Source organism: Myxocyprinus asiaticus, chromosome 33, assembly GCF_019703515.2.
Source record: "Myxocyprinus asiaticus isolate MX2 ecotype Aquarium Trade chromosome 33, UBuf_Myxa_2, whole genome shotgun sequence".
Classification (NCBI taxonomy): domain Eukaryota; kingdom Metazoa; phylum Chordata; class Actinopteri; order Cypriniformes; family Catostomidae; genus Myxocyprinus; species Myxocyprinus asiaticus.
In genome coordinates this window covers 20,466,643-20,487,584 of record NC_059376.1, presented here as the reverse complement: position 1 = coordinate 20,487,584, position 20,942 = coordinate 20,466,643, and the positions used below count along the sequence as shown (strand labels likewise).

General features: G+C 37.5%; 1 protein-coding gene across 1 annotated transcript in view; it reads left to right on the top strand.

Annotated features, from left to right (window-relative positions):
• Positions 1-20,942, top strand: part of LOC127424602 (hemicentin-2-like) — a 55,211-nt gene that overhangs the window by 23,630 nt on the left and 10,639 nt on the right. Inside the window, 22 exon segments of the mRNA XM_051669944.1 lie at positions 1,090-1,249; positions 1,475-1,599; positions 3,451-3,634; positions 3,725-3,822; positions 4,357-4,643; positions 5,970-6,066; positions 6,069-6,154; positions 6,291-6,370; positions 6,677-6,815; positions 6,921-7,062; positions 8,424-8,565; positions 8,705-8,835; positions 9,071-9,227; positions 14,084-14,205; positions 15,998-16,132; positions 16,438-16,707; positions 17,258-17,448; positions 18,143-18,356; positions 18,496-18,630; positions 19,594-19,784; positions 19,885-19,981; positions 20,130-20,300. Of these exon segments, the coding sequence (XP_051525904.1) occupies positions 1,090-1,249; positions 1,475-1,599; positions 3,451-3,634; positions 3,725-3,822; positions 4,357-4,643; positions 5,970-6,066; positions 6,069-6,154; positions 6,291-6,370; positions 6,677-6,815; positions 6,921-7,062; positions 8,424-8,565; positions 8,705-8,835; positions 9,071-9,227; positions 14,084-14,205; positions 15,998-16,132; positions 16,438-16,707; positions 17,258-17,448; positions 18,143-18,356; positions 18,496-18,630; positions 19,594-19,784; positions 19,885-19,981; positions 20,130-20,300 (3,354 nt within the window).

Below are 20,942 nucleotides of genomic sequence, written 5' to 3'. Positions count from 1 at the left end.
GTGTTGTACAATTTTTATATATATATATATATATATATATATATATATATATATATATATATATATATATATATATATACACACCCCGAAACATCCTCTTCAACTTCACTCGAGAGTGAACCAAAAGAAGAAATATCGAAAACATTCAACAGACAATACCATGACAGCTACATCACCTTGGGCTTTATGTGGACGGGTGATGCCGCTTCTCCGCAACCCGAATGTCTCATCTGAATCTCAGTTTACTACACTGTAAAAAAAAAAAAAAAAAAACAATTGTGTGAGTTTACCGTATATTCCTGGCTACTACTTGCATGACTTTCACAGTATATTTTACAGTAGTATTTCTACAATTTATTACAAATGATAGACTGTACACTGTGACTTCACAGTTAACAGGTCCAAGAAATTATTGTAATGTAGCAGTGCTGTATTGTAGAATCACAATGATCATTTTGAATTTTGAAAAAAAATTTGTTAATTGTCACCATAGTTGAGATTTGTATGCTGAGTGTTGATATCTGTGTCTGGTTGACGATTTTTTTCTAAAAGTTGATGAGAGATAAAACCAGTCATAGCATTGCAAATGTCCCTCCCTCATTGTTCATTTAAAATTATACTGTTTTCTTACTTTCAAATGTATCATATAGTGTAGCCTACACATCACGGTCCGACATAAAGTCAACCACTAAATTGACTAATTTTCTCCGTACATCACTGTACATCAATTCATGTTCTTAAACACAATTGCTCCAACTGGGAGAAAATGAATTAGTAACAAATAAGATAAGGTCCCATCCAAAGGGAACACTGAACACAATTTGAAACACAATTTTCCCACAATGCAGTCCGTTATTCTAATTTCTTTTTTCACAGTAATTTGTTGTATGACAGAAAATGACCTAGCCTGCATTGATTTTTACAGTAAAATACTGAAAACAGTATTTTACTGTAAGAATTCTCTGTTAAACCTTGTGAAATCCTGACAATTTTTTTTACAGTGTAACTGTATTTTTATTTTTACAGTGTAACTGTAATTTATATTAGATTGTGGAGCTCTGAATAACTAAATGTGCTTGGTATCATCAGTATCACCCACTATTTTGGACACTGGCCATCCTTCAGAGGTCAGCTCACCTGCAGGGGAGGAGTTAACTCTTGAATGTTGGGTGATGGGTACACCCACACCCAAAGTGAGCTGGCTAAAGAGCGAAATGACTCTAGAGAATGGCATCACAGAGCATACAGAGTAAGACTCTCTTACACCGATTAATTCACAATTATTACATTTTATATTAGAAATAAAATATAAATATACTAAAATTATAAATATAATATATACATGAATGATATAATATATATAAATTATAAAAGATTAACTTAATATTTTGCTTGACAGAGTAAAGCTAGTTTTTAGTTCACAGTTCCACCAATTGATGGTGTGTATATATAAGGATGTGTGCATGTGTTACAGTATCTCTCCAGATGGGAGCACTCTAACACTTGTAAATATAAGGCCAGAGGACTCTGGAATATACACCTGTCTGGCTGTCAGCTCAGCTGGCCAAGAGAGCAAGATCTATACCTTGTTTGTTTTGGGTAAGAGGAGCATTCTTAAAAAAATTTTATCGTACACAATACAAATTAATTAATTGTCATGCTGTTTTTTATTTTCATTGCTATGATATCAGTTGAAAAGACCAGCATTGTTGTCTATAGCATATGTTGTGTTTTGGATGCTGGTATGCAGGTGTCCCTATCAGACTTCCTTAATAGCTTAATCCAAAAGCCTCCCTTTGTCATTTTTGATTGTGAACAACATGGCAGTGCTGGTTCACCAGCTATACCAGCACCAAACCAGCATACAAATGTTGGGACCTGGACACAGAACAATTTTAGGGCCCCCTTTAGTGTGCTGGGCTACTAAATGTTTTTTTTTTTAGGTTAAAATATAACAGTGCTATAGTAATTCACAACTTTTTTATTTTCAAACACAAATCTACTTTCAATCAAGTAATAAATTAATAAAAAACACTGCCTGCTAACAAAATAAATTGAACATGTATAAATTTACAAGTTTTCTTGTTGGCAAATCATTAGATTTCTGAAATGAGACTGAGAGGATGTTGTTCAGTCTATCCTGATGCATTTCTGCTCTCATTTACATTTAGCAAGTCTTAACTTGCTAACTGACATTTATATAGGGTCCAATATTAACTTAGAATATTACAAAACAATTTTTAATATCTATTAAAATGTATTTATTATAAAAATATAAAGATAAAAATGAAGTATTTCTTACTAGCGATTTAAAAAATGTTTTTTCATTATTTTGATTACAATCTATTTTTGTTTCTATGACACTGGAATGTTTAGCTGTTTTTTCCTGTGACAAACAACGCAGGTTTTTAATTGTGTCAGTACATTGAAACTGCACCTCTCAGAAAAAAATAATTAGATACATCATCATGATTGTGATCCATTCCTCACATATTGTATTCTTTTGGTTGTTTGAAGTAAGGAAGATTCCACATTGAATGGTGTTCTGAAGGAAAAAAACTTTAGATATCATACTGTGCATAAATATCTTATTGTAATTTTTTATTTGAAGAAGCATGAGTCATGGCAGATGTTTCCTTTCACAGACAGTTTGATTTGTGCACATCACTTTATTTAGCAAGGGTCAGATTGTTTTTCTCACAGTTCTATGTAAATCATGTAGTTGTTAATAATGTTCCTAGCATACTGGTGAATAAGTTGGTTTCATTTAGTCACCAAAGCCAATTTTGTCTAGCATTTGGTGCGAGCCGAGTCAGTGTCAATTTCAGTTCAATTTTGGACCCTGTGTACGGGGATATCTAACAAATGTTTACATAAGTTGCTATGTTTACATGTATGACAGACCTTTCTTCTGAGAGGAACATATAAATCGTCTGCTACATCTCACTCTTTCTCTGCTCCTTTCTCTTTTTAATATCAAATTTCGGCTTAATTTTTGTTGTAATGTATATGTTGGTACTCTGTTTGCACTGTGCGCTGGCTGAACTTGAGGACCAGACCACTTTCATTTTTGATGGAGGTGGAGAACGGGTTCACTAACAAGGGAAGAGACAGGGCAGATCAGGGAACTCCCCATTTTTACGGATAGAATTGGAGTCTTGCAGTCTTGTTTTATTCATACCATAGCACATTATTGCTATATATACAGTAACTGTTTCATGATAATATCATGGAATATCAGTTTTGCCTTTCAGTGGTCCCCCTCCAGAGAGGGCCCCTGCTACTCATGTCCACCATTACTCCCGGTCTGACGCACCTGTAAATCAGCCTTAACAAGCATGAGAATTCATGTTGGTCTTTTCAGCAAGGATAGTTTTAATTGTTAGTTTAAAGACATTGTATACCTTCTGTAGGTATCCAGGTAAAACTTTCAGATTTTTGACCCTACAGTTCCTCCCTCCATCAGTGGGGAGACCAGCATCCCCCGTGAGGTGCACACCACTCAGAACAGTGTGGTTACATTTGAGTGCAAATCCACTGGAAACCCCCAGCCTCAAATCAGCTGGCTGAGGGATGGACATCCTTTGCTCCTGTCACCCCGCCTCCGCCTGCTTTTTGCAGATTCTGTTCTTAGGTCAGTTGCACACAGAACCAACCAAGGTTGTACTTTCTGATATTATAGATTTAACAATAGATTAATGGTATTCTGTATGTGTGGACACAGGATCTCACAAGTGCAGCTGTCTGATTCTGGGAACTGCACTTATGTGGCGCGTAGCCAAGCTGGACTAGCCGAACTCAACTTTGACCTCCAAGTGCAAGGTACTGTTGAAACCATTTTAAGAATAATTTACCCCAAAATTCAAATTCTGTCATCATTTTCTCACCATCATGTCACTCCTAACCTGTATGAATTTCTTCCATAATGAAACCATAATGAAAGTAGCCCCTAGAGCGCTATATTCCAAGTCTTCTGAAGACATACAATAGCTTTATGCGAGGAACAGGCTGAAATTTAATATTCAAAAACAAACAAACAAAAAATAAAATAAAATATTTACTTCCCTGGAAAATCTTGTCTTGAAAGTCTTGCTTTACATTCATAGTCACTGTTAACTTTCAGTATACAGAAAACATTAGCTTGGACATCCTGCTTTTAATAACTTATTTTGTGTTCCACGGAAGAAAGAATGTCATATAGGTTTCGAAATACATGAGGGTGAGTAAATAATTTTCATTTATGAGTGAACTATTTGGTTACTGTAATAAAAAAAGGATTCCAAGAAATAGCCTAAACACTTCAAGCTAATGATTTTTTGCAAGTTGTTGATCGTTGTTGTTTGCCCCCATCATCAGCTCCCCCTGCTGTGGAGCACACAGAGCCAACAGAGCAGGTGACTGTGGTCCAGGGCTCTTCAGTGACACTCACTTGTGAAGCCCGCGGTGTGCCTCCTCCCATTCTTTCTTGGCTGAAAGATGATCAGCCGCTCTCACTGCACCGAAATCTGCTCCTGGATGGACAGGAAACCTGTTTCCTGCTCTCTGATGTGGGTCACAGTGATGGAGGTCTCTACAGCTGTGTGGCAAGCAACCAAGCAGGAAGCAGTACCAAGACCTTCAACCTCACCATCCTAGGAATTTCAGTTTAAAGGGTTTACAGTGTTTTTATTTAGTTTTTGCTAAACTTTTAGTAGAATAGCAGTTCATGTTTAAAAATATGGTTATAATAATAATGTACACTCATCTGAGTGTATATCAGTCTTAGAGGAAAAGCTGTTTTATTCTACATATGGTGCTAAGTGAACATTCATGACACCACGATGCTGAGATCACATGACCAGCTGAACATCATTAGTTTATCTCAAAAATCCCCTTTAATTGGACACTTTCACTTGCATTGCACATTTTTAGAGTGACATTGGTAGCTGAGAACTTCTGATTTTACATGATGCTGCATCAACGCCACTAGGTGTCAGCGCAACATTAAAGGAATAGTTGACCCAAATTTTTAAATTATCTCATCATTTACTCACCCTCATGTTATCCCAGATGTGTATGGCTTTCTTTCTTCTGTTGAACACAAAGGAAGATTTTTAGAAGAATATCTCACCTCTGTAGGTCCATACAGTGCAAGTGAATAATGACCAGAACTTTGAAGCTCCAAAAAGCACATAAAGGCTGCATAAAAGTAATCCATATGACTCCAGTGTTTAAATCCATGTCTTCAGAAGCGATATTATATGTGTGAGTGAGAAGCAGATATATTTTTAAGTCCTTTTTTCCCTATAAATCTCCACTTTCACATTCTTCTTTTGTTTCTGGTGATTTGCATTCTTCATGCATATCGCCACCTACTGGCAGGGAGGATAATTTTATAGTATATAAAACAGACTTAAATATTGATCTGTTACCCACAGTAATCATATCGCTTTAGAAGATATGGATTTAACCACTGGAGTTGTATGGATTACTTTTATGCTGCCTTTATTTCCTTTTTGGAGCTTCAAAGTTCTGGTCACCATTCACTTGCATTGTATGGACCTACAGAGCTGAGATATTGTTCTGAAACTCTTTATTTCTTTTCAGCAGAAGAAAGAAAGTCATACACATCTGGGATGGGATGAGCGTGAGTAAATGATGAGAATTTTTATTTATGGGTGAACTAACCCTTTAACACGAATATTACGGAGTGCACCTATAAGAGATGTGTATTAATGTAAAATGACCAATTAAGAGACTTGACAAAGTTTTTTGGTCCACACAATAATATTCCAATAATTTTAGAACCAGGTAAAAGTGTTTTGTGTGGATTTCATCCTTGACCAGCACAGAAATTGATGCTTCTTCAGCAGGGAGATCTCCTTACTCAAATCTGATGTATATATATATATATATATATATATATATATATATATATATATATATATATATATATACTTAATCTGATCGTGTATTTGCCTATGACAGAGTCCCCCAAGATCTCAGGATCTTCATCCCCTGAGGAGCTTTTTGTTGCTGTGGACAGTGTCCTTGAGTTAGAGTGCATTGCTACAGGTCTTCCCCCTCCTACTGGCTAAATAATGGGCGCCCCCTACAGGAAAGCACGGCAGTATTACAGAGAGATGGACAGCTTCTCAGGATCAGTGAAGTTCAGGTACTTAGAATTCTTAAAAAAACAAACAAAAAAAAACATTGTAATCCAATTTATCTTTTTGCTTTCTTGTAATACATGTATATACGTTTTTCATTTGCGTGTAACTTTGCATTTGCGCCAATGTGCTTTCGTGTAGGTGGAGGATGCAGGTCTGTATACCTGTCTTGCCAGTAGTCCAGCAGGAGAAGATGGTAGAAACCACAGGGTGCGCGTTCAACATGAGTAAACCAAGAGACATTAGAATCTCATTACCCTGTTACACAGACCAACATATCTGGTCACCAGAATACACTGTGTTTTAGATGCTGGTGTCCCTACCACTTTTTCTTTACCACAACCAGCAAATTAATCTTGGTCAACCAGCTTTGCCAGAATGATAATACTGGTGGACCAGCTTTACAAGCTGAATTTTGCTGGTCCACTAGCTAGACAGCTCCATACCAGCACTGACCAGTATAAATCAGCATTCAAAATTCATGCTTTTTTTTCTTTTTTCTTTTCTTTTTTTGTCTTATCACTTTCAGTTCCACCCACTTTGCTTGGCTCTAGTGACATCAGAACTGTGTCAGTGCCAGCCAAAAGTCACTTGACACTGGAGTGTCAAACTGACAGTGACACTCCACCAGAGATTGAGTGGTACAAGGATGATGTCAAAATACAGGTGAGGACAGATTTGTGTACTTACAGGACACATTTTTAAAACCATTATGCCACTATTTGCATTACATTCATCTTGTTTTTCTATTGCCTCTCTTGTCTCTCTTAGCTGGGAGGGTGAATTCAGACCATTGCTGGTGGACAGTTTCTGGAAATTGAAGATGTCAGGACCCACGATAGTGGACAGTACAGTTGCGTGGTCACCAACATTGCTGGTAGCACCAGCCTATTCTGCATAGTAGATATTCTTTGTAAGTTTGTGTCTATAACAGAATCGGTGACCTTGAAATGAAAATTCTGTCATTATTTACTCAACCTTGTGTTGTTTGAAACCAGTGAATTTCTTACTTCCATACAAAAGGACATGCTTTAAATATGTTCCTGCAGTTTTTTTTCTCCATCCAACAAAAGTACTATAGTAGATTTTTATATATCAAATGTAGAAAAGTACTAATATAGCCTGGACTTTGTGTGTGACCCAGGAGAGGGCATATGGGGTTACTAGGAGTGTGGACTTTGTGTGACCCAGGAGAGGGCATATGAGGTTACTAAAAGTGCTGATGTTACAAGAAACACTCTGTGTCCTCAGCTGTAGCAATGAACAATGGTGCTGAGACATGAGAAAACTCTGGGAAGAACAGCAAAAGTTAAAGATTAACACAACCATTAATCAAAAGTAACTATATTATGCTCAGATTGTGATGTATTATTTACTCAGAATGTGTACTTTCATGATAAATGAATTTAAAATGTAATTTTTTTAAATGGACTAAAAGCCAGGTTTCCACCATTAAAAAGCGGTCAAAGGGTCTGTGAAATAATGGTGGGAAACATAATCCATTGGATACAAAAAATATTAAGAGGGCGTAGACATGAGGTAATGCTAGATAACAAACTGTATAAAAAAGGAGGGTTTGACCAAAAGCGTCAGATCTCAGCTGATGTCTCGGGTTTTGTTGGTTTGCTCAATAAACTCTAACCTTTGACACCTGGAACTCCTGACTCCAAGAGTTTTCTTACAGAGAGGGAAGAAAAGTTTTCCATGCTCCACAACAGTACATAGTGACCAGAAGCCACTATGCTCCAAAAACGAACATAAAGTTTCAAAAAGGATGATAAAAGTACCATAGAAATAGTCCTTAAATCTCTTGCACAATATTCTAAGTCTTTTAAAGCCATACAATAGCTTTGTGTGAGGAACAGACTGAAATTTAAGTCATTAATCACTGAAAATCTTGCCAGCTTTCAAGTTTGTGCATGTGCATTTTTCAACTTGGCACGAAGAAGTGTTGTTCCAGATCTTACATAAATTATGTCATTGGTTCTTGCATGACTTATGATGCCTTTTTGGAGCTTGACAGCCCCTGGTCACTATGCTATGTTGTATGGATAAGAGCAGTGTGTACATTCTCCAAAATATCTCATTTTTGTTCAACGGATAAAAGAAAATCATATGGCTTTATAACAGCTTGACAAAACATGTCAGGTAAATAATGACCAAAAAAAAAAAATCTTTGAACTATCTCTTTAATTCCAATGATTTCTGTAAGCAAACATAATGTTGTCAAAACTTAACCATTGACTTAACAGCTTCTTGATTATGTTCACCCAGTGCCGCCATTTATCAGAGAGGGCAGCCCACTGATCATAGTGCATGTTAATCAGGATGCAGTGTTGCCATGTGAAGTGGAGAGAGGGCCATCCTCATCTGTCTTATGGAGGAAAGATGGAGGCCCAGTCCCACTTCACAATAGCAGGTGAGGTTGATCCTCAAACATTTATGAAATGTCATGTTTCATAAACCATCATTTATATTAGTGGCTCAATTGATTAGATGTCAAAGTGTTTTTCTTGAAGGTGCTTACCAACTCATTTTAATCTCTTTGCTTGCATATTCACTTTGCTGTCAGAGGGCTCTTTGTGCATTGAGGCAGTGCAGCTGTCTGATCCTGGATGTTACTTCTGCATTGTATCTAACCAAGCAGGATCAGACCATCGCGGCATGGACCTGAGTCTACGGTACTGCAGAACACTAACACTTTGTCTCTCTGTATTGAAGAGGCATGATGTCCTTTTTACTTACCTCATAACTGAGTAACTGCAACTTTTCTTTTTATCATGCTTAAAATATAGGAGTGTGGTTGTAATGTTTCTATTAATCCTCTTGTGGTCCACAACAATCAATGAAATGAAGATGTCTTAAACTGACAGTATTAACATGATTAATTCAGTCTTTACTGTCTTCATTTAATCTTCCAGTGGGACCCTCAATCAGCCCTGGCCCCTTTAATGTAACAGTGGCTACAGGTCATAGGGCAGTGCTTAGTTGTGAGACCACAGGCATACCCGCTCCTCAGGTGAGCTGGAAGAGGAACGGCACACCCCTCCATGTGGATCTTCACTCTGGTGCTTACAGGTGTGCACTGCTAAAATACAACACTGTTATTGACAGTTCATTTAATTCTTAATAGGTGAAGTATGTAGTTTTATATATACAGTGGCCCCAAAAAGTATTTGGACACTTAAGCTTAACTTAAAAGTGCATGAATTCCTTTGCATTTGAAAACAAAACATCAAACCAATTTGCATTTATTGTAAAGAAAGATAACATAAGCACAATTTTCAAGCAGAATATTTAACAAAAAGAAGCTTATGTTTTAAATTATAAAACAACTGATATATGGTTTAAAATTAAGACAAAATTATTTGGACACTTGATAATGGCTTCATTAAAGATTACAAGTTCAAGTATTTTAGTTTGCAATCTGAGCATAGAATCAGCAAATTTCTGCAAAAGCTGTGGGGAAAGTTTCCTCCAGGTATCAGCCACCAAAGCTTTCAATTCATCTACAGTAGAACATCGACGATCTGACATTTTCTTCTTCATTGCATCCCATAGGTGCTCTATAGGGTTTAGGTCACGGCTCTGGGAGGGCCATTCTAGGACATTAATAAAAACATTTGCAAAGTAATCTTTCAGTAGGCAGTTGGTATGCTTTGGATCCTTATCCTGTTGAAAGAGCCACTTCTGTCTTAATTTCTTCACTGAGTTCTGCAAGTTTGCATCCAGAATTTCAATGTACACTTCAGAGTTCATGATTCCATCAATTAACACAAGCTCACTGACACCACTGTAAGAGAAACAGCCCCAGACTCTGACGTTTCCACCTCTGTGCTTTACAGTACCTGTCAGGGTACTTAAGAGAAGGACCCAAACACAAGGGGCAAATTAATGGGCTTTATTATAAAATAAAATAAATAGAAACCAAACACTCTCATGGGGGAGAAAAACAGAAAACAGGTCTAAATAACAACATACAGAAAAACTGACCAAGAATAATGAGCAGATCAGGAACCAAAGGACAAGGTACACACAAAACAATCTGGCACAGGATTCTTCTTCTTCTTTGGATTTATGGCGGTTGGCAAACCAACTTTTGGTGCATTTCCGCCACCTACTGCGATGGAGTGTGAAGCGTTGATGTAAAGGGGGGGACCACCTAAAGACTAAATTCTTCTATACAGATCTGTTTCTTTTAAATAATTTAAGAGAACTTTATACACTTTTGAAGACTTGTTCAAAATGTTCTGTAATGTCAGTTTATACCAAGAGATTTAAACTCATCTTTGAGTTGGAATCTTTCACTGTCGTATGCCATACCATTTAGTAGCACATGCTCAACAGTCTCAGGAAGACCACATTTATTACAGGTACCAGATTCATGTTTACCTATGATGTAAAGTGAGTGATTGAGAGCTGAGTGTACAATACATAATCGAGATTTTACTCCATCATTCCTCCTCTTGCCATAGTTAATCCTTTCATAACCAACTTGTTTTTGGATATTATATAGATGTTTTCCCTTTATTTCCTTGTCCCACCTCTCTTGCCACATCCCTTTAACAGCCATTTTAATTAGTCATTTGACTTCAGATTTGCTTAAATGGTGCATTTTGTCAATTATTGAATGTGTAAGAGCTTGCTTAGCCATATTATCCACCTCCTCATTACCCTCCACTCCAACATGAGCAGGTACCCATAAGAAGACAATTATTATTCTTAGCTGATGTATTCTGAACAAACTCTGAAGGATTTCCAATAGAATGTCTTGCCTAGATGATGATTTGCCACTCATTAAACTTGTAAGTGCTGAATATGAGTCAGAGCAAATCACAACACTTATCGGATGCATTTCTTCCACCCACTGCAAAGCCAACTGAATAGCAATCATCTCTGTTGTATAGACTGATAAATAATTTGATGTTCTTTTAAGAATTTTATATTTAAAATGAGGAATGAACACTGCTGCAGCTGTACGTCCAGAATCAGGATCTTTTGAACCATCAGTGTATACTTGCAAAGAAAGGAAGTACTTTTCATCACCTTTGTTTATCATTGATGATATTTAATATCTGGAGATCAGTGATGACACTGGGAAAAACCAAGGGGGTGAGACTGACACAGGCACAGTTGGGCTAATAGTATCAATATTATGTATTCTTATGTGTTGAGCCTCCTTGTTTGCAGTCCATCCAAAAAAGTCTAACTGTTTATATTCATATTACCAGCAATTCTACAATACCTTTTTAACAGGATGATAAATAAATTGACCTTTTATACAAATACAGTAAACCATTTTGAGTTGGAGTCTTCGAATGTCTAAAGGCATTTCTCCCATTTCTACTTGCAGTACTGCTATAGGTGATGAACTAAAAGCACCACAGCATATTCTCAAAGCTTGACACTGAATTACATTTATCATTCATCTTCGATGATGATGCTGAACTGTATACTTAACTGCCGTAGTCAAATTTCTCAAACACAGGTTGGGAAGTTTGCATCTGTTCTTTCTGCTGTGCTGTCTTTTGAACGTTTAATTGCTTCCATGTATGTTATTCCCTCTGACACTCTAACATTCTGAACTTTCACAGCATCCTTTCTAACCTGGCAACCACCATAACCTGCACTGTGATCACCTCCACAGTTACAACATTTTGGATTCACCCCTTGACTACACTTTCCATACTCATGATCTCCACCACACCTTGCACAACGTTGCTTTCCTTTGCATACCACCGCCACATGACCGTACTTCTGACACTTGAAGCATCTAATTGGTGGCGGGACATAAGGATGAACCACACAACTTAGAAATCCTAGAAATACTCTATCATGTAGTTTTTCCTCATCAAAGTGGATCATTACAGAAAGACTATCCATCTTCTACCTATTCCTGACATATTTCAAGCACTTTACATTTATCACTGCCGCTCCTGTAAGGTTTCACTTGATTGAATCGATTGAAACATCTGTTGAAACCCCTGTTATAACTCCTCTTACCTATTTATTTTCTTCCATCACTGAACTCACAACCTTTATTCCTAGAAGAGACATTCATCCTAATGCTGCTTTTTGTTGCTACATATCTTTGCAGAACAGCCACAATTTTCCATCTCGCATCATTTTTGCACTTTCAGTTTTTCCAACCGCATCCTTTAATGCTTTAGTAACTTTAATTGTTCACTGATTCTGATACAAATTTTATCATTACCTTGTGTTCTTCTTTCCGTCTTCTAACCTGATTGTTTTCCCTTTCACTATCAGTTCCGGAAGCCTGACTCCAAACTATCTTTCTTTTGCGACCTTTAACTAAATTCCAATCATTTCTAGTATCTTCAAATTCCCTGCCAAACGCTCCATCCTCCATCTCCAGATCACTTCCGGAATCTGCGCCATTTCCTTCCATCTCTGCTTCAGTCACACCCCAATGTGTCCAACCGCCCAGCGTCCTCCCTGGCACAGGGTTGAACCTGAGAGGAGCTTAAATAGGGAAGGGTAATTGGAAGCAGGTGCAGCTGATAATGAGCAGGGTGGAGTAATGAGCCGTTGTCTGGGCACAGAGCTAGTGTTCCCCTCCTGGCACCTGCAAACACAAAAGGGAGAGGGTGAAACACAGAAACAAGCAGGCAGTGGAGACTGTCATGATCATGCCACAACATGTATAAACATAGACAAAAATGGCGGGATCATAACAGTACCATTAGTGTAGTGTGGCTGGAATACTTCCCCTGCCTTTCTCCACACAAATACTCTGCCATCAGATCCATGCAGGTTCAATTTGGACTTATCTGATAAAGCTGCTGTCTTTCTGCGCATGTTCTTTTGATAATTTTACCCTGTCTTTATAATTCTTTAAGCTAATGAATGGTTTACGCCACATTACTCTCCCTCTGTACCCATACTCATTGATCCTATTTCGAATGGTCAGCGAACTAAGTTGTATCTGGTAGTTCTCATTGATGTGTGAGGCAATCCTTGCAGCTGTTTCTTGACTGTTTCTCTTGATTTCACTTACAATTATCCTGTCCAATCTGCTGGTTGTCTTTCTGGGTCTGCCTGTGAGCGTTCTGTTCTCATTCAAAAGTCCTTTATCTTTGAACTTTTTTGCAATATACCCAATTGTGGAGGATGGAAGATTTTGTTTTTCGCTTATCTGGTGAAAGCACTTATAAAGAAAATGTCAGATTGTCGATGTTCTAGTGTGGATAAACTGAAAGCTTTGGTGGCTGAAACCTTGAGGAAACTTTCATCACAGCTTTTACAGAAACTTGTTGATTCTATGCCCAGACGTTACAAACCAAAATCTAAAACACTTGAACTTGTAATCTTTAATGAAGCCATTATCAAGTGTCTGAATATTTTATTTTATTTTATTTTATATAAAATGTCTGTTGTTTTATTATTTAAAACGTAACAAGCTTCTTTTTGTTAAATGTTTTGCTTGAAAAGTGTGCTTATGTTATCTTTCTTTACAATAAATGCAAATTGGTTTGATGTTTTGTTCTCAAATGCAAAGGAATTCATGCACTTTTTAAGTTCATTTTAAGCTTCCAAATACTGTTTTGGAGCCACTGTAGGTGTAGTGTGTAGTATCTAGACTTTGTCTTTCCTGTTTTGTCACTTAAAATGTGTACAAACAGGATTGTTTAGAAAAATACCGATCTGCCAGGCTTTTTTTCTTTCATTATTACAGTGTATGCATAAACATACTGTGCGGTAGCTGTATTTGGAAATAATCCAGAGGAATCTCTGCCAGACAGACTTTTCCAGTTCTTATATACACATTCCAGAGATGCTCAATCATGTGTGTATGTTTATATCTGAACATACCGTGTCAGACTTAAAAACACATTAGCAGATGTCAGATATGCAATTGTATTCTTTCTTATTTTAAAGCTCACACAACTTTACCAAGTGATTTTGCATTGAAGGTTAATGTCTTCTGGCTCTTTGGTCATCACCTCCCCATCTGATGAAGATGAGGTTTACTTTGAGTGCACTGTGACCAATGAAGTTGGAGAAGAGCAAAGGGTCATCGGGGTGATTCTGCAAGGTTTGAGATGGAGATTTAAATCTTGTGTTTTCATTAATTGTGTAACATGTTAATTGATGATCGACAGAGATGTAAAATACACACTCATAAGGGGCCCCAACAAGTATTTGGACATTGAAGCCACACATAATGCATGAATGTTTTTAAATTATATACAAAAATATCAAACCAAGTGCTATTTATTTGAAATAAATATAACAAAAACACACTTCCTTTTTTTTTTTTTTTTGGAATCCCCCCTCCCAATATTGGTAGTGCCCAGGAACCTGAATGACTCCACTGCTTAGAATGGTGAGGGGGGTCAATGTCGGGGTGTTCCTCCTGAAGTCCACAGTCATCTCCACCGTTTTGAGCGTGTTCAGCTCCAGGGTAGGGTTGCACCAGCTATGCATAAGTTCTCACGTAAGTTAGGACATAAAGTTCACACTAAGGGCTTAGTAACTACTAGTTAGTTTGTAACTAAGTCAGTGCTTAATTTGGTTGCCCCACCTGTTCTTAAGGCAAGACTTAACTAGCAGGTCGTAAGCTCTCCGTAAAGTGATGCGTAGTCGCATAATATGACGTTTACCTGTATTGATCCAATAAGCAGCCTTCAAATTTGTACACAGAAGTATTAAAAAGCCATGAATTTCAGTTTGATCTTGTTACGGTTGATGTTCAAAACTTGTTTGTTCACGTAAATGTCAGCTGTAATAAATTATATCCCCGTTAAAAATGATATGTAATAAAACAAGATTTCATTAATGAGATATTTAGCCTATGTAAATAACAATATTTAAGAACTGTATCTAAAATGAATAAGGGACAATAAATAAATAATTACTTATACAACAGGCTGGAAAAATAGACATTTATTCATTTTAATATCATATATATATATATATATATATATATATATATATATATATATATATATATATATATATATAAAATGTGTTGAAACATGACACTTGGCGATGCACCCTGAAAACTGCACCGTTAGATCGGTTTCATGCTGAAGTGCCGCTTAAAAGTACGTTTTTTTTTTCTCTCTCGTAAATGTAAACGAGTGTAAATGCCAACATCATCATATATGTCGAAAGGACTGAAGCCTGTCACGCAAAATATGAGCTCACTGATGTCATAAAATATCAGTCTGCTTTTTTATTCCATCAGCTACTCCTGGTCGGAGGCTGCCGTAAATATTTAGTTTATACGTAGGGGTACGTCCTACCTAAATTGAATGGTGCAATGCTCAAATATTTAGTAGTGCGTAAATTGTGACTTAGTGCCCATTTATGCCACAACTAGGCTAAGTTTTAACTTGCGCACAGCTGGTGCAACCGGCCCCAGGTTGTTTTGACTACATCAGTAAGCCAGTCGTTCAACCTCCCTTCTGTATACAGACTCATCGTCATCTTGGATGAGGCCGATGACAGTGTCATCTGCAAACTTCAGGAGCTTGACAGAGGGGTGCTTGGCGGTGCAGTCATTTGTATACAGGGAGAAGAGTAGTGGGGAGAGCACATATCCTTGAGGGGCACCAGTGCTGATGGTACATGTGCTGGAAGTGAATTTCCTCTGCCTCATTAGCTGCTGCCTGTCCGTCAGAAAGCTGGTGATCCACTGACAGATAGACGTGGGAACAGAGAGTTGGTGTAATTTAGTCTGGAGAATAGCTGGGATGATGGTGTTGAAAGCCGAACTGAAGTCCACAAAAAGGATCCTTGCATATTAGGCAGATGGCTTTAATGTTGTGGTTTTAATGTTGTGGTCGGTGTATATACAGTGGTTATGGGTACTTTTTTCTTAGGTCATAGACTGACAGAGCTCTCCAATGGAGCTTTGAAGTTCTCACGGGTCACTCTTGGAGATGCTGGAACTTACCAGTGCCTGGCACAGAATGAAGCAGGCACAGCTATGGGACAGACTCACCTAGTTTTGCAAGGTATGTCAGTTGCATGTTTTTTGTAAAAAAAAATAAATAAAAAAAAATCAAATGTCCAAGACCAGACTCAGTCATTGAAAAGCCCATATTGATTCACAACTAATCTAAAAACTGGGGGGGACCTGTCTACATTAACGCCTATTGTGGTTACAGCCCTGATGTCAATGTTAACTTTTTAGTCTGTGGAAAATGCTTCAGAATTTTTCAGTGAGCTTCACCCTCTATACTCTGAAAGATGACTTTAATCAGTTTATAAAAGAAAATGACTACTGAGTGATCACTGAGTTCTCTCTGTTTTGGTACAGTTCCTCCAGTGCTCTCTGTGCCGCATCTGGAGTACACAGCAATTCTTGGCCAGCCAGTCAGCCTGGAGCGCACTGCAGATGGCCATCCAAAGCCAGACGTGACCTGGCACAGGGAGTGTAGGCCTGTGGTGGAGGGTACACATCTGAGACTGTTCTCCAACGGCACCCTGCACATTACCGCCACTCAAGGGAGCGATGCAGGAATCTATACCTGCTCAGCCTGAAACAATGTTGGAAGAGCCAGCCAAGATGTTAGACTGGTTCTGCAAAGTGAGTTCCATACAATTAAAAGAGAACCATTGTTTTATGTTTGTTAGAAAGCTTTGTGAACACCATGTGATGTTCATGACAGTTTTGAGGACTGTATTCCTCTTTATTGTCACCTTTGGCTAGCTCATTGGGAGTATCAAAAGAAACAATAATGTAGGTAGTTGACATGAACTACTTTTGGAAAGTTGACATCCTACAGGGAACTCCATCTAAACCAATTTTAAACAGCATTTTACAGTATAATTGCTCATTATTTGATAGTTATGCAAACAGTTTTTATAACCATATTAACTGAAATGCAACTTTGAAAAAAATGGTGATTAGTCACAGCACTTAAAGTATACATTTCCCCCCCATATGTACATTTACCTAAATTATGAAAAGTATTATGAGAAGTGCCATACAAATAAAAATGGCTTTAACAGACTTATCCATTTAACACACTGTGGTTTTAGGATAGACAATATTAGTACCTATTAATGACATCGACATAGAAAGATTTTTGTACCTATATTTTGTACATAAATACCTGTGTGTTTCTCTTTCTTAGTCCCACCCCAGATTTCTATTGGTCAGTCAGAGATAACTGTCATCCAGGGATTTCAAGCCCTGTTGCCATGTGCACCTCAGGGGCTTCTAGAGCCCAGAGTGAGCTGGGAGAAACAGGGAATCCCTGTGCTAAACCTGCCAAGCAAATTCACTCTACTGAGGTCAGGAGAACTGATTATCAAAAGGGCAGAGGTCAGTATGTGCATGTGTGTATATTTGCTGCAAGGTCAGAATCCATGGCCAAGGGCAAAGTATACCCAATTCATGTTATGAATTTCTTAATATTCTATTCTTGGCCTAATCTAGTGCTTTATGTATAGCAAATTTTGTGTTTGATTTTATGAGTAACCACCATAATTCTTCAGATTAAAAATGATTGATTCAAATGAAGTATTTGATGTAAACGGCATCATGCTGTGTGTTTTATGTGGTTTAAAAAAAAATATGTCCATGTAGGAGCCATAAAGTTATGTACAGAAGGAGGATGATAATGTAAAAATGTCTTTATGATATGGTTTAATTAATTTAGTTTCTGTGATCCCCTGTGGTAGATAGAATGCATTGCACCAGCTTTTGCTTTTCCTGTATGCAACCATTTAAAAAATATGAAAGTGATGTGGCAAGGGGAAGTGGGAGGGAGGACAGTTTTTGTACCTACACTTACAATACAAAGTGTTTTTCTCTGATCTTCTTTGAGTAGTGTCAGTTAATCTTTCCCGCAAACAGAAGTTGCTTAAATTGAAAAGGAAGCCACTACAGTCCTCATAAATGTAAAAAAGAAAAAATGCAAATAATTTCCTATAATTATATTAATTATAATAATCATAAAAAAAACATAAAAAAAAACTTGTGTATGTAATTATGATGCAGTTTTGTCTATGTGCAGGCTGGCGATGCAGGTCTATTTACCTGTGTAGCAACCAACACTGCTGGAACAACTCGACAGAACATTTGCCTCTCAGTCAACATGAGACCTGCTTTTAAAGAGTTACCTGGTGATGTGACTGTGAATAAAGGTCTTAGTCTCACGCTTTCCTGCCATGCTCAGCGTACTCCAACCCCCACAATAACCTGGACAGCCAACAACCTGCCATATATAGGTATAAGAGGGTCTGTCTGGCTTTATTTTGTTGATTTTCTGCTAGAGCTGGCAGCCATATAACATCATATTGTCATGAGCATCACAAAAATGTTCTTGTTTTTCTTTTTTCTTTTTTTTTTTTTTTTTTTTGCCTGCAGGTCCAAGTGTTGATGGATCTGGTAGAAGCTCAGTGATTACTGAGAATGTCACTGTAAGTGATGGTGGCACCTATGTCTGCATTGCAGAGAACACTGTTGGCTCCATACAAGCTCTCTCATTTGTACGTGTCAGAGGTATGCATTCAAGTATCCATACTGTTTAATCGTGGTCGAAATCAGTTGTTCAGTGGCTGATACTGTTAACTTAGGAGCAGGTTGGCCAAAGGCCAATGTAAGGCAATATGAAAATGTTCAATAGAACTGCCAAAACGTTTTTGAACATTGATGGTTGGTTTCAGTGCCTATATTTTTTATTACAGATTCCCAAATTATGTATATCCTCATTTTATTTTTTTTTCCTAGTTCCTGTCTTTTTGATTTGTCCTTGGTTGTTTGTTTGTTTTTTATATATTTAAAAGCCTAAGCAGGGACAGGTGCTGCAAATAAGTTATTAGCTTGAAGACTGTGTACAGAGCATCTACTGTTAAACTTATGTAGCAATGTTATTCTGCATTGTCTCTGTCAAATAAACCAATAAATAAATATAGGCAACAAAAAATATATATTTATATAACATATTGAGATGTACACACAAAAGCTGACATTTAAACAAGCTTCTTTTTACACAGTATTTACTTATATTTGAAAAACCAGTTTCGCATTATAACAGGGTTGTTGCTTCTGTTAATCAGCCAAGTAGGCCATCATTTCCAAATGACCAAATATCATATATTTAATGGCCTACCCGATAGGTCATCTATACCTATACTGCCCTATACTAATCTAATCTATACTGCCCTATAAATCCAAAACACAGTAACTACGCCAACACTTAAACTGAGAAAAATGTATTTCGTTTTTAGACTGTCCAGCCAATTATCAAATAGTCTCATTCTTTCTGTCACAGGACAGATCATAGTCTACGAGACTACGAGACTTTATTTTGTCAAAAAGAGTTATGACCAAAATCTTTACTGTCTTATCTAGTGAAACTGTCCAAGATGTAATGTTTGCTAGCTTCTTTATGATGTTGTTGCTTCTATATGATTGCTGGTGGTGTACCATTGACAGCTTAAGCACACCCATCTGTCATTGCAGAACCTCCGGTGTTGAGAGGGTAAGCACACACGACTCAGACTGTAGTGCAGGGCAAAGCAGCCATGTCGGACTGTGCTGTTAGCGGGGACCCAGTCCCTTCCCTATGCTGGCACAAAGATGGCCAGCCCTTTCTTGGCTCCCTGCAGTTTCATCCTCTTCACAATGTCTCCCTTGCTCTCTACAGTGCCGCGGTAAACAGTTCAGCATAAGGCTTATCAGTGTAAGCTGCAATATTTTGTACTTTTGGTACAATGCCTAAATGCTGGAATGAGCTGTGTGTGTGTTTTCCAGAATAGAGACTCAGGAGAGTACAGATGTGTTGCAGAAAGTGAGGCAAGTGTTGCAGAAAGAACAATATTTCTAAAAGTGCAGGATAAATTATTATACAGTATCAGTTATTTTATCAGATCTCAGTCATGTGTAACCAGAATTTCCATTTCATTGGTGTCAGTAAAGTCCTTTTATACATTTGTATTGCCAATTTCATGTGTAAACTAATTGTTTGATTCGATCGATATTCTTTACTGTGATTGTAGTCCCAGGGGGCTACTCAAACTGGGAAGCATGGGGCACATGTAGTGCCACCTGCGGGCAAGGTATCCAGGAACGAATCAGATTTTGTAACAACCCATCACCAACCAATGGGGGCCCAACGTGTGAGGGTCCAAATGTCAATTCCAGGAAATGTCAGGCCTCACTTTGTCCAGGTACATTTCCATTTATTCAAATATAGTTTTCTTAAGAAAACAAATAAAAATAAAATCATCCAGTTTAAAATCTTAATTGAAAACAATTCATGTCCCTACCTCTAGAACAAGATCCCAAGTCTCTAAAACACAGATATTTCACTATCAGCATTCTGGTGGACTTTTTAACTTATTTTTGGCCAAGAACCACAAAACAAATAAAATCATGGCTGTTTATATTTGTTTTTTTATTTTTTATCTGAAATCGATAAAACCACAGTAATAGACTGGCTTACACCAGTACTGTGTGCAACTTTATGGTCACAGTGTTCTTTCATCCTAACATACGAACTATTTTAAGAGCATAACTCCACAAACAAGGTGGAATATACAGGTGTGCTTGTTTACTTGCTATTGATTGACAAAACTCTGTTTAAAATATGTAATGCCATGAAATCCAGCAACTACTTTATAATCAAAAGCACTCATTGTTGCAGCCTAACAAAATTCCACAGAATTGTGACAAAACTGTAGGTCTTTTCTGACTATCTGAAGTTGCAAAGCCACCAACCACTTAGATTTGAAGTGGTGGATGTCATTTTAGTGTAAAAAAGTGCCTCAGACCGTCTATGATGGTACTGTACAGACAACAAGAACCCGGAC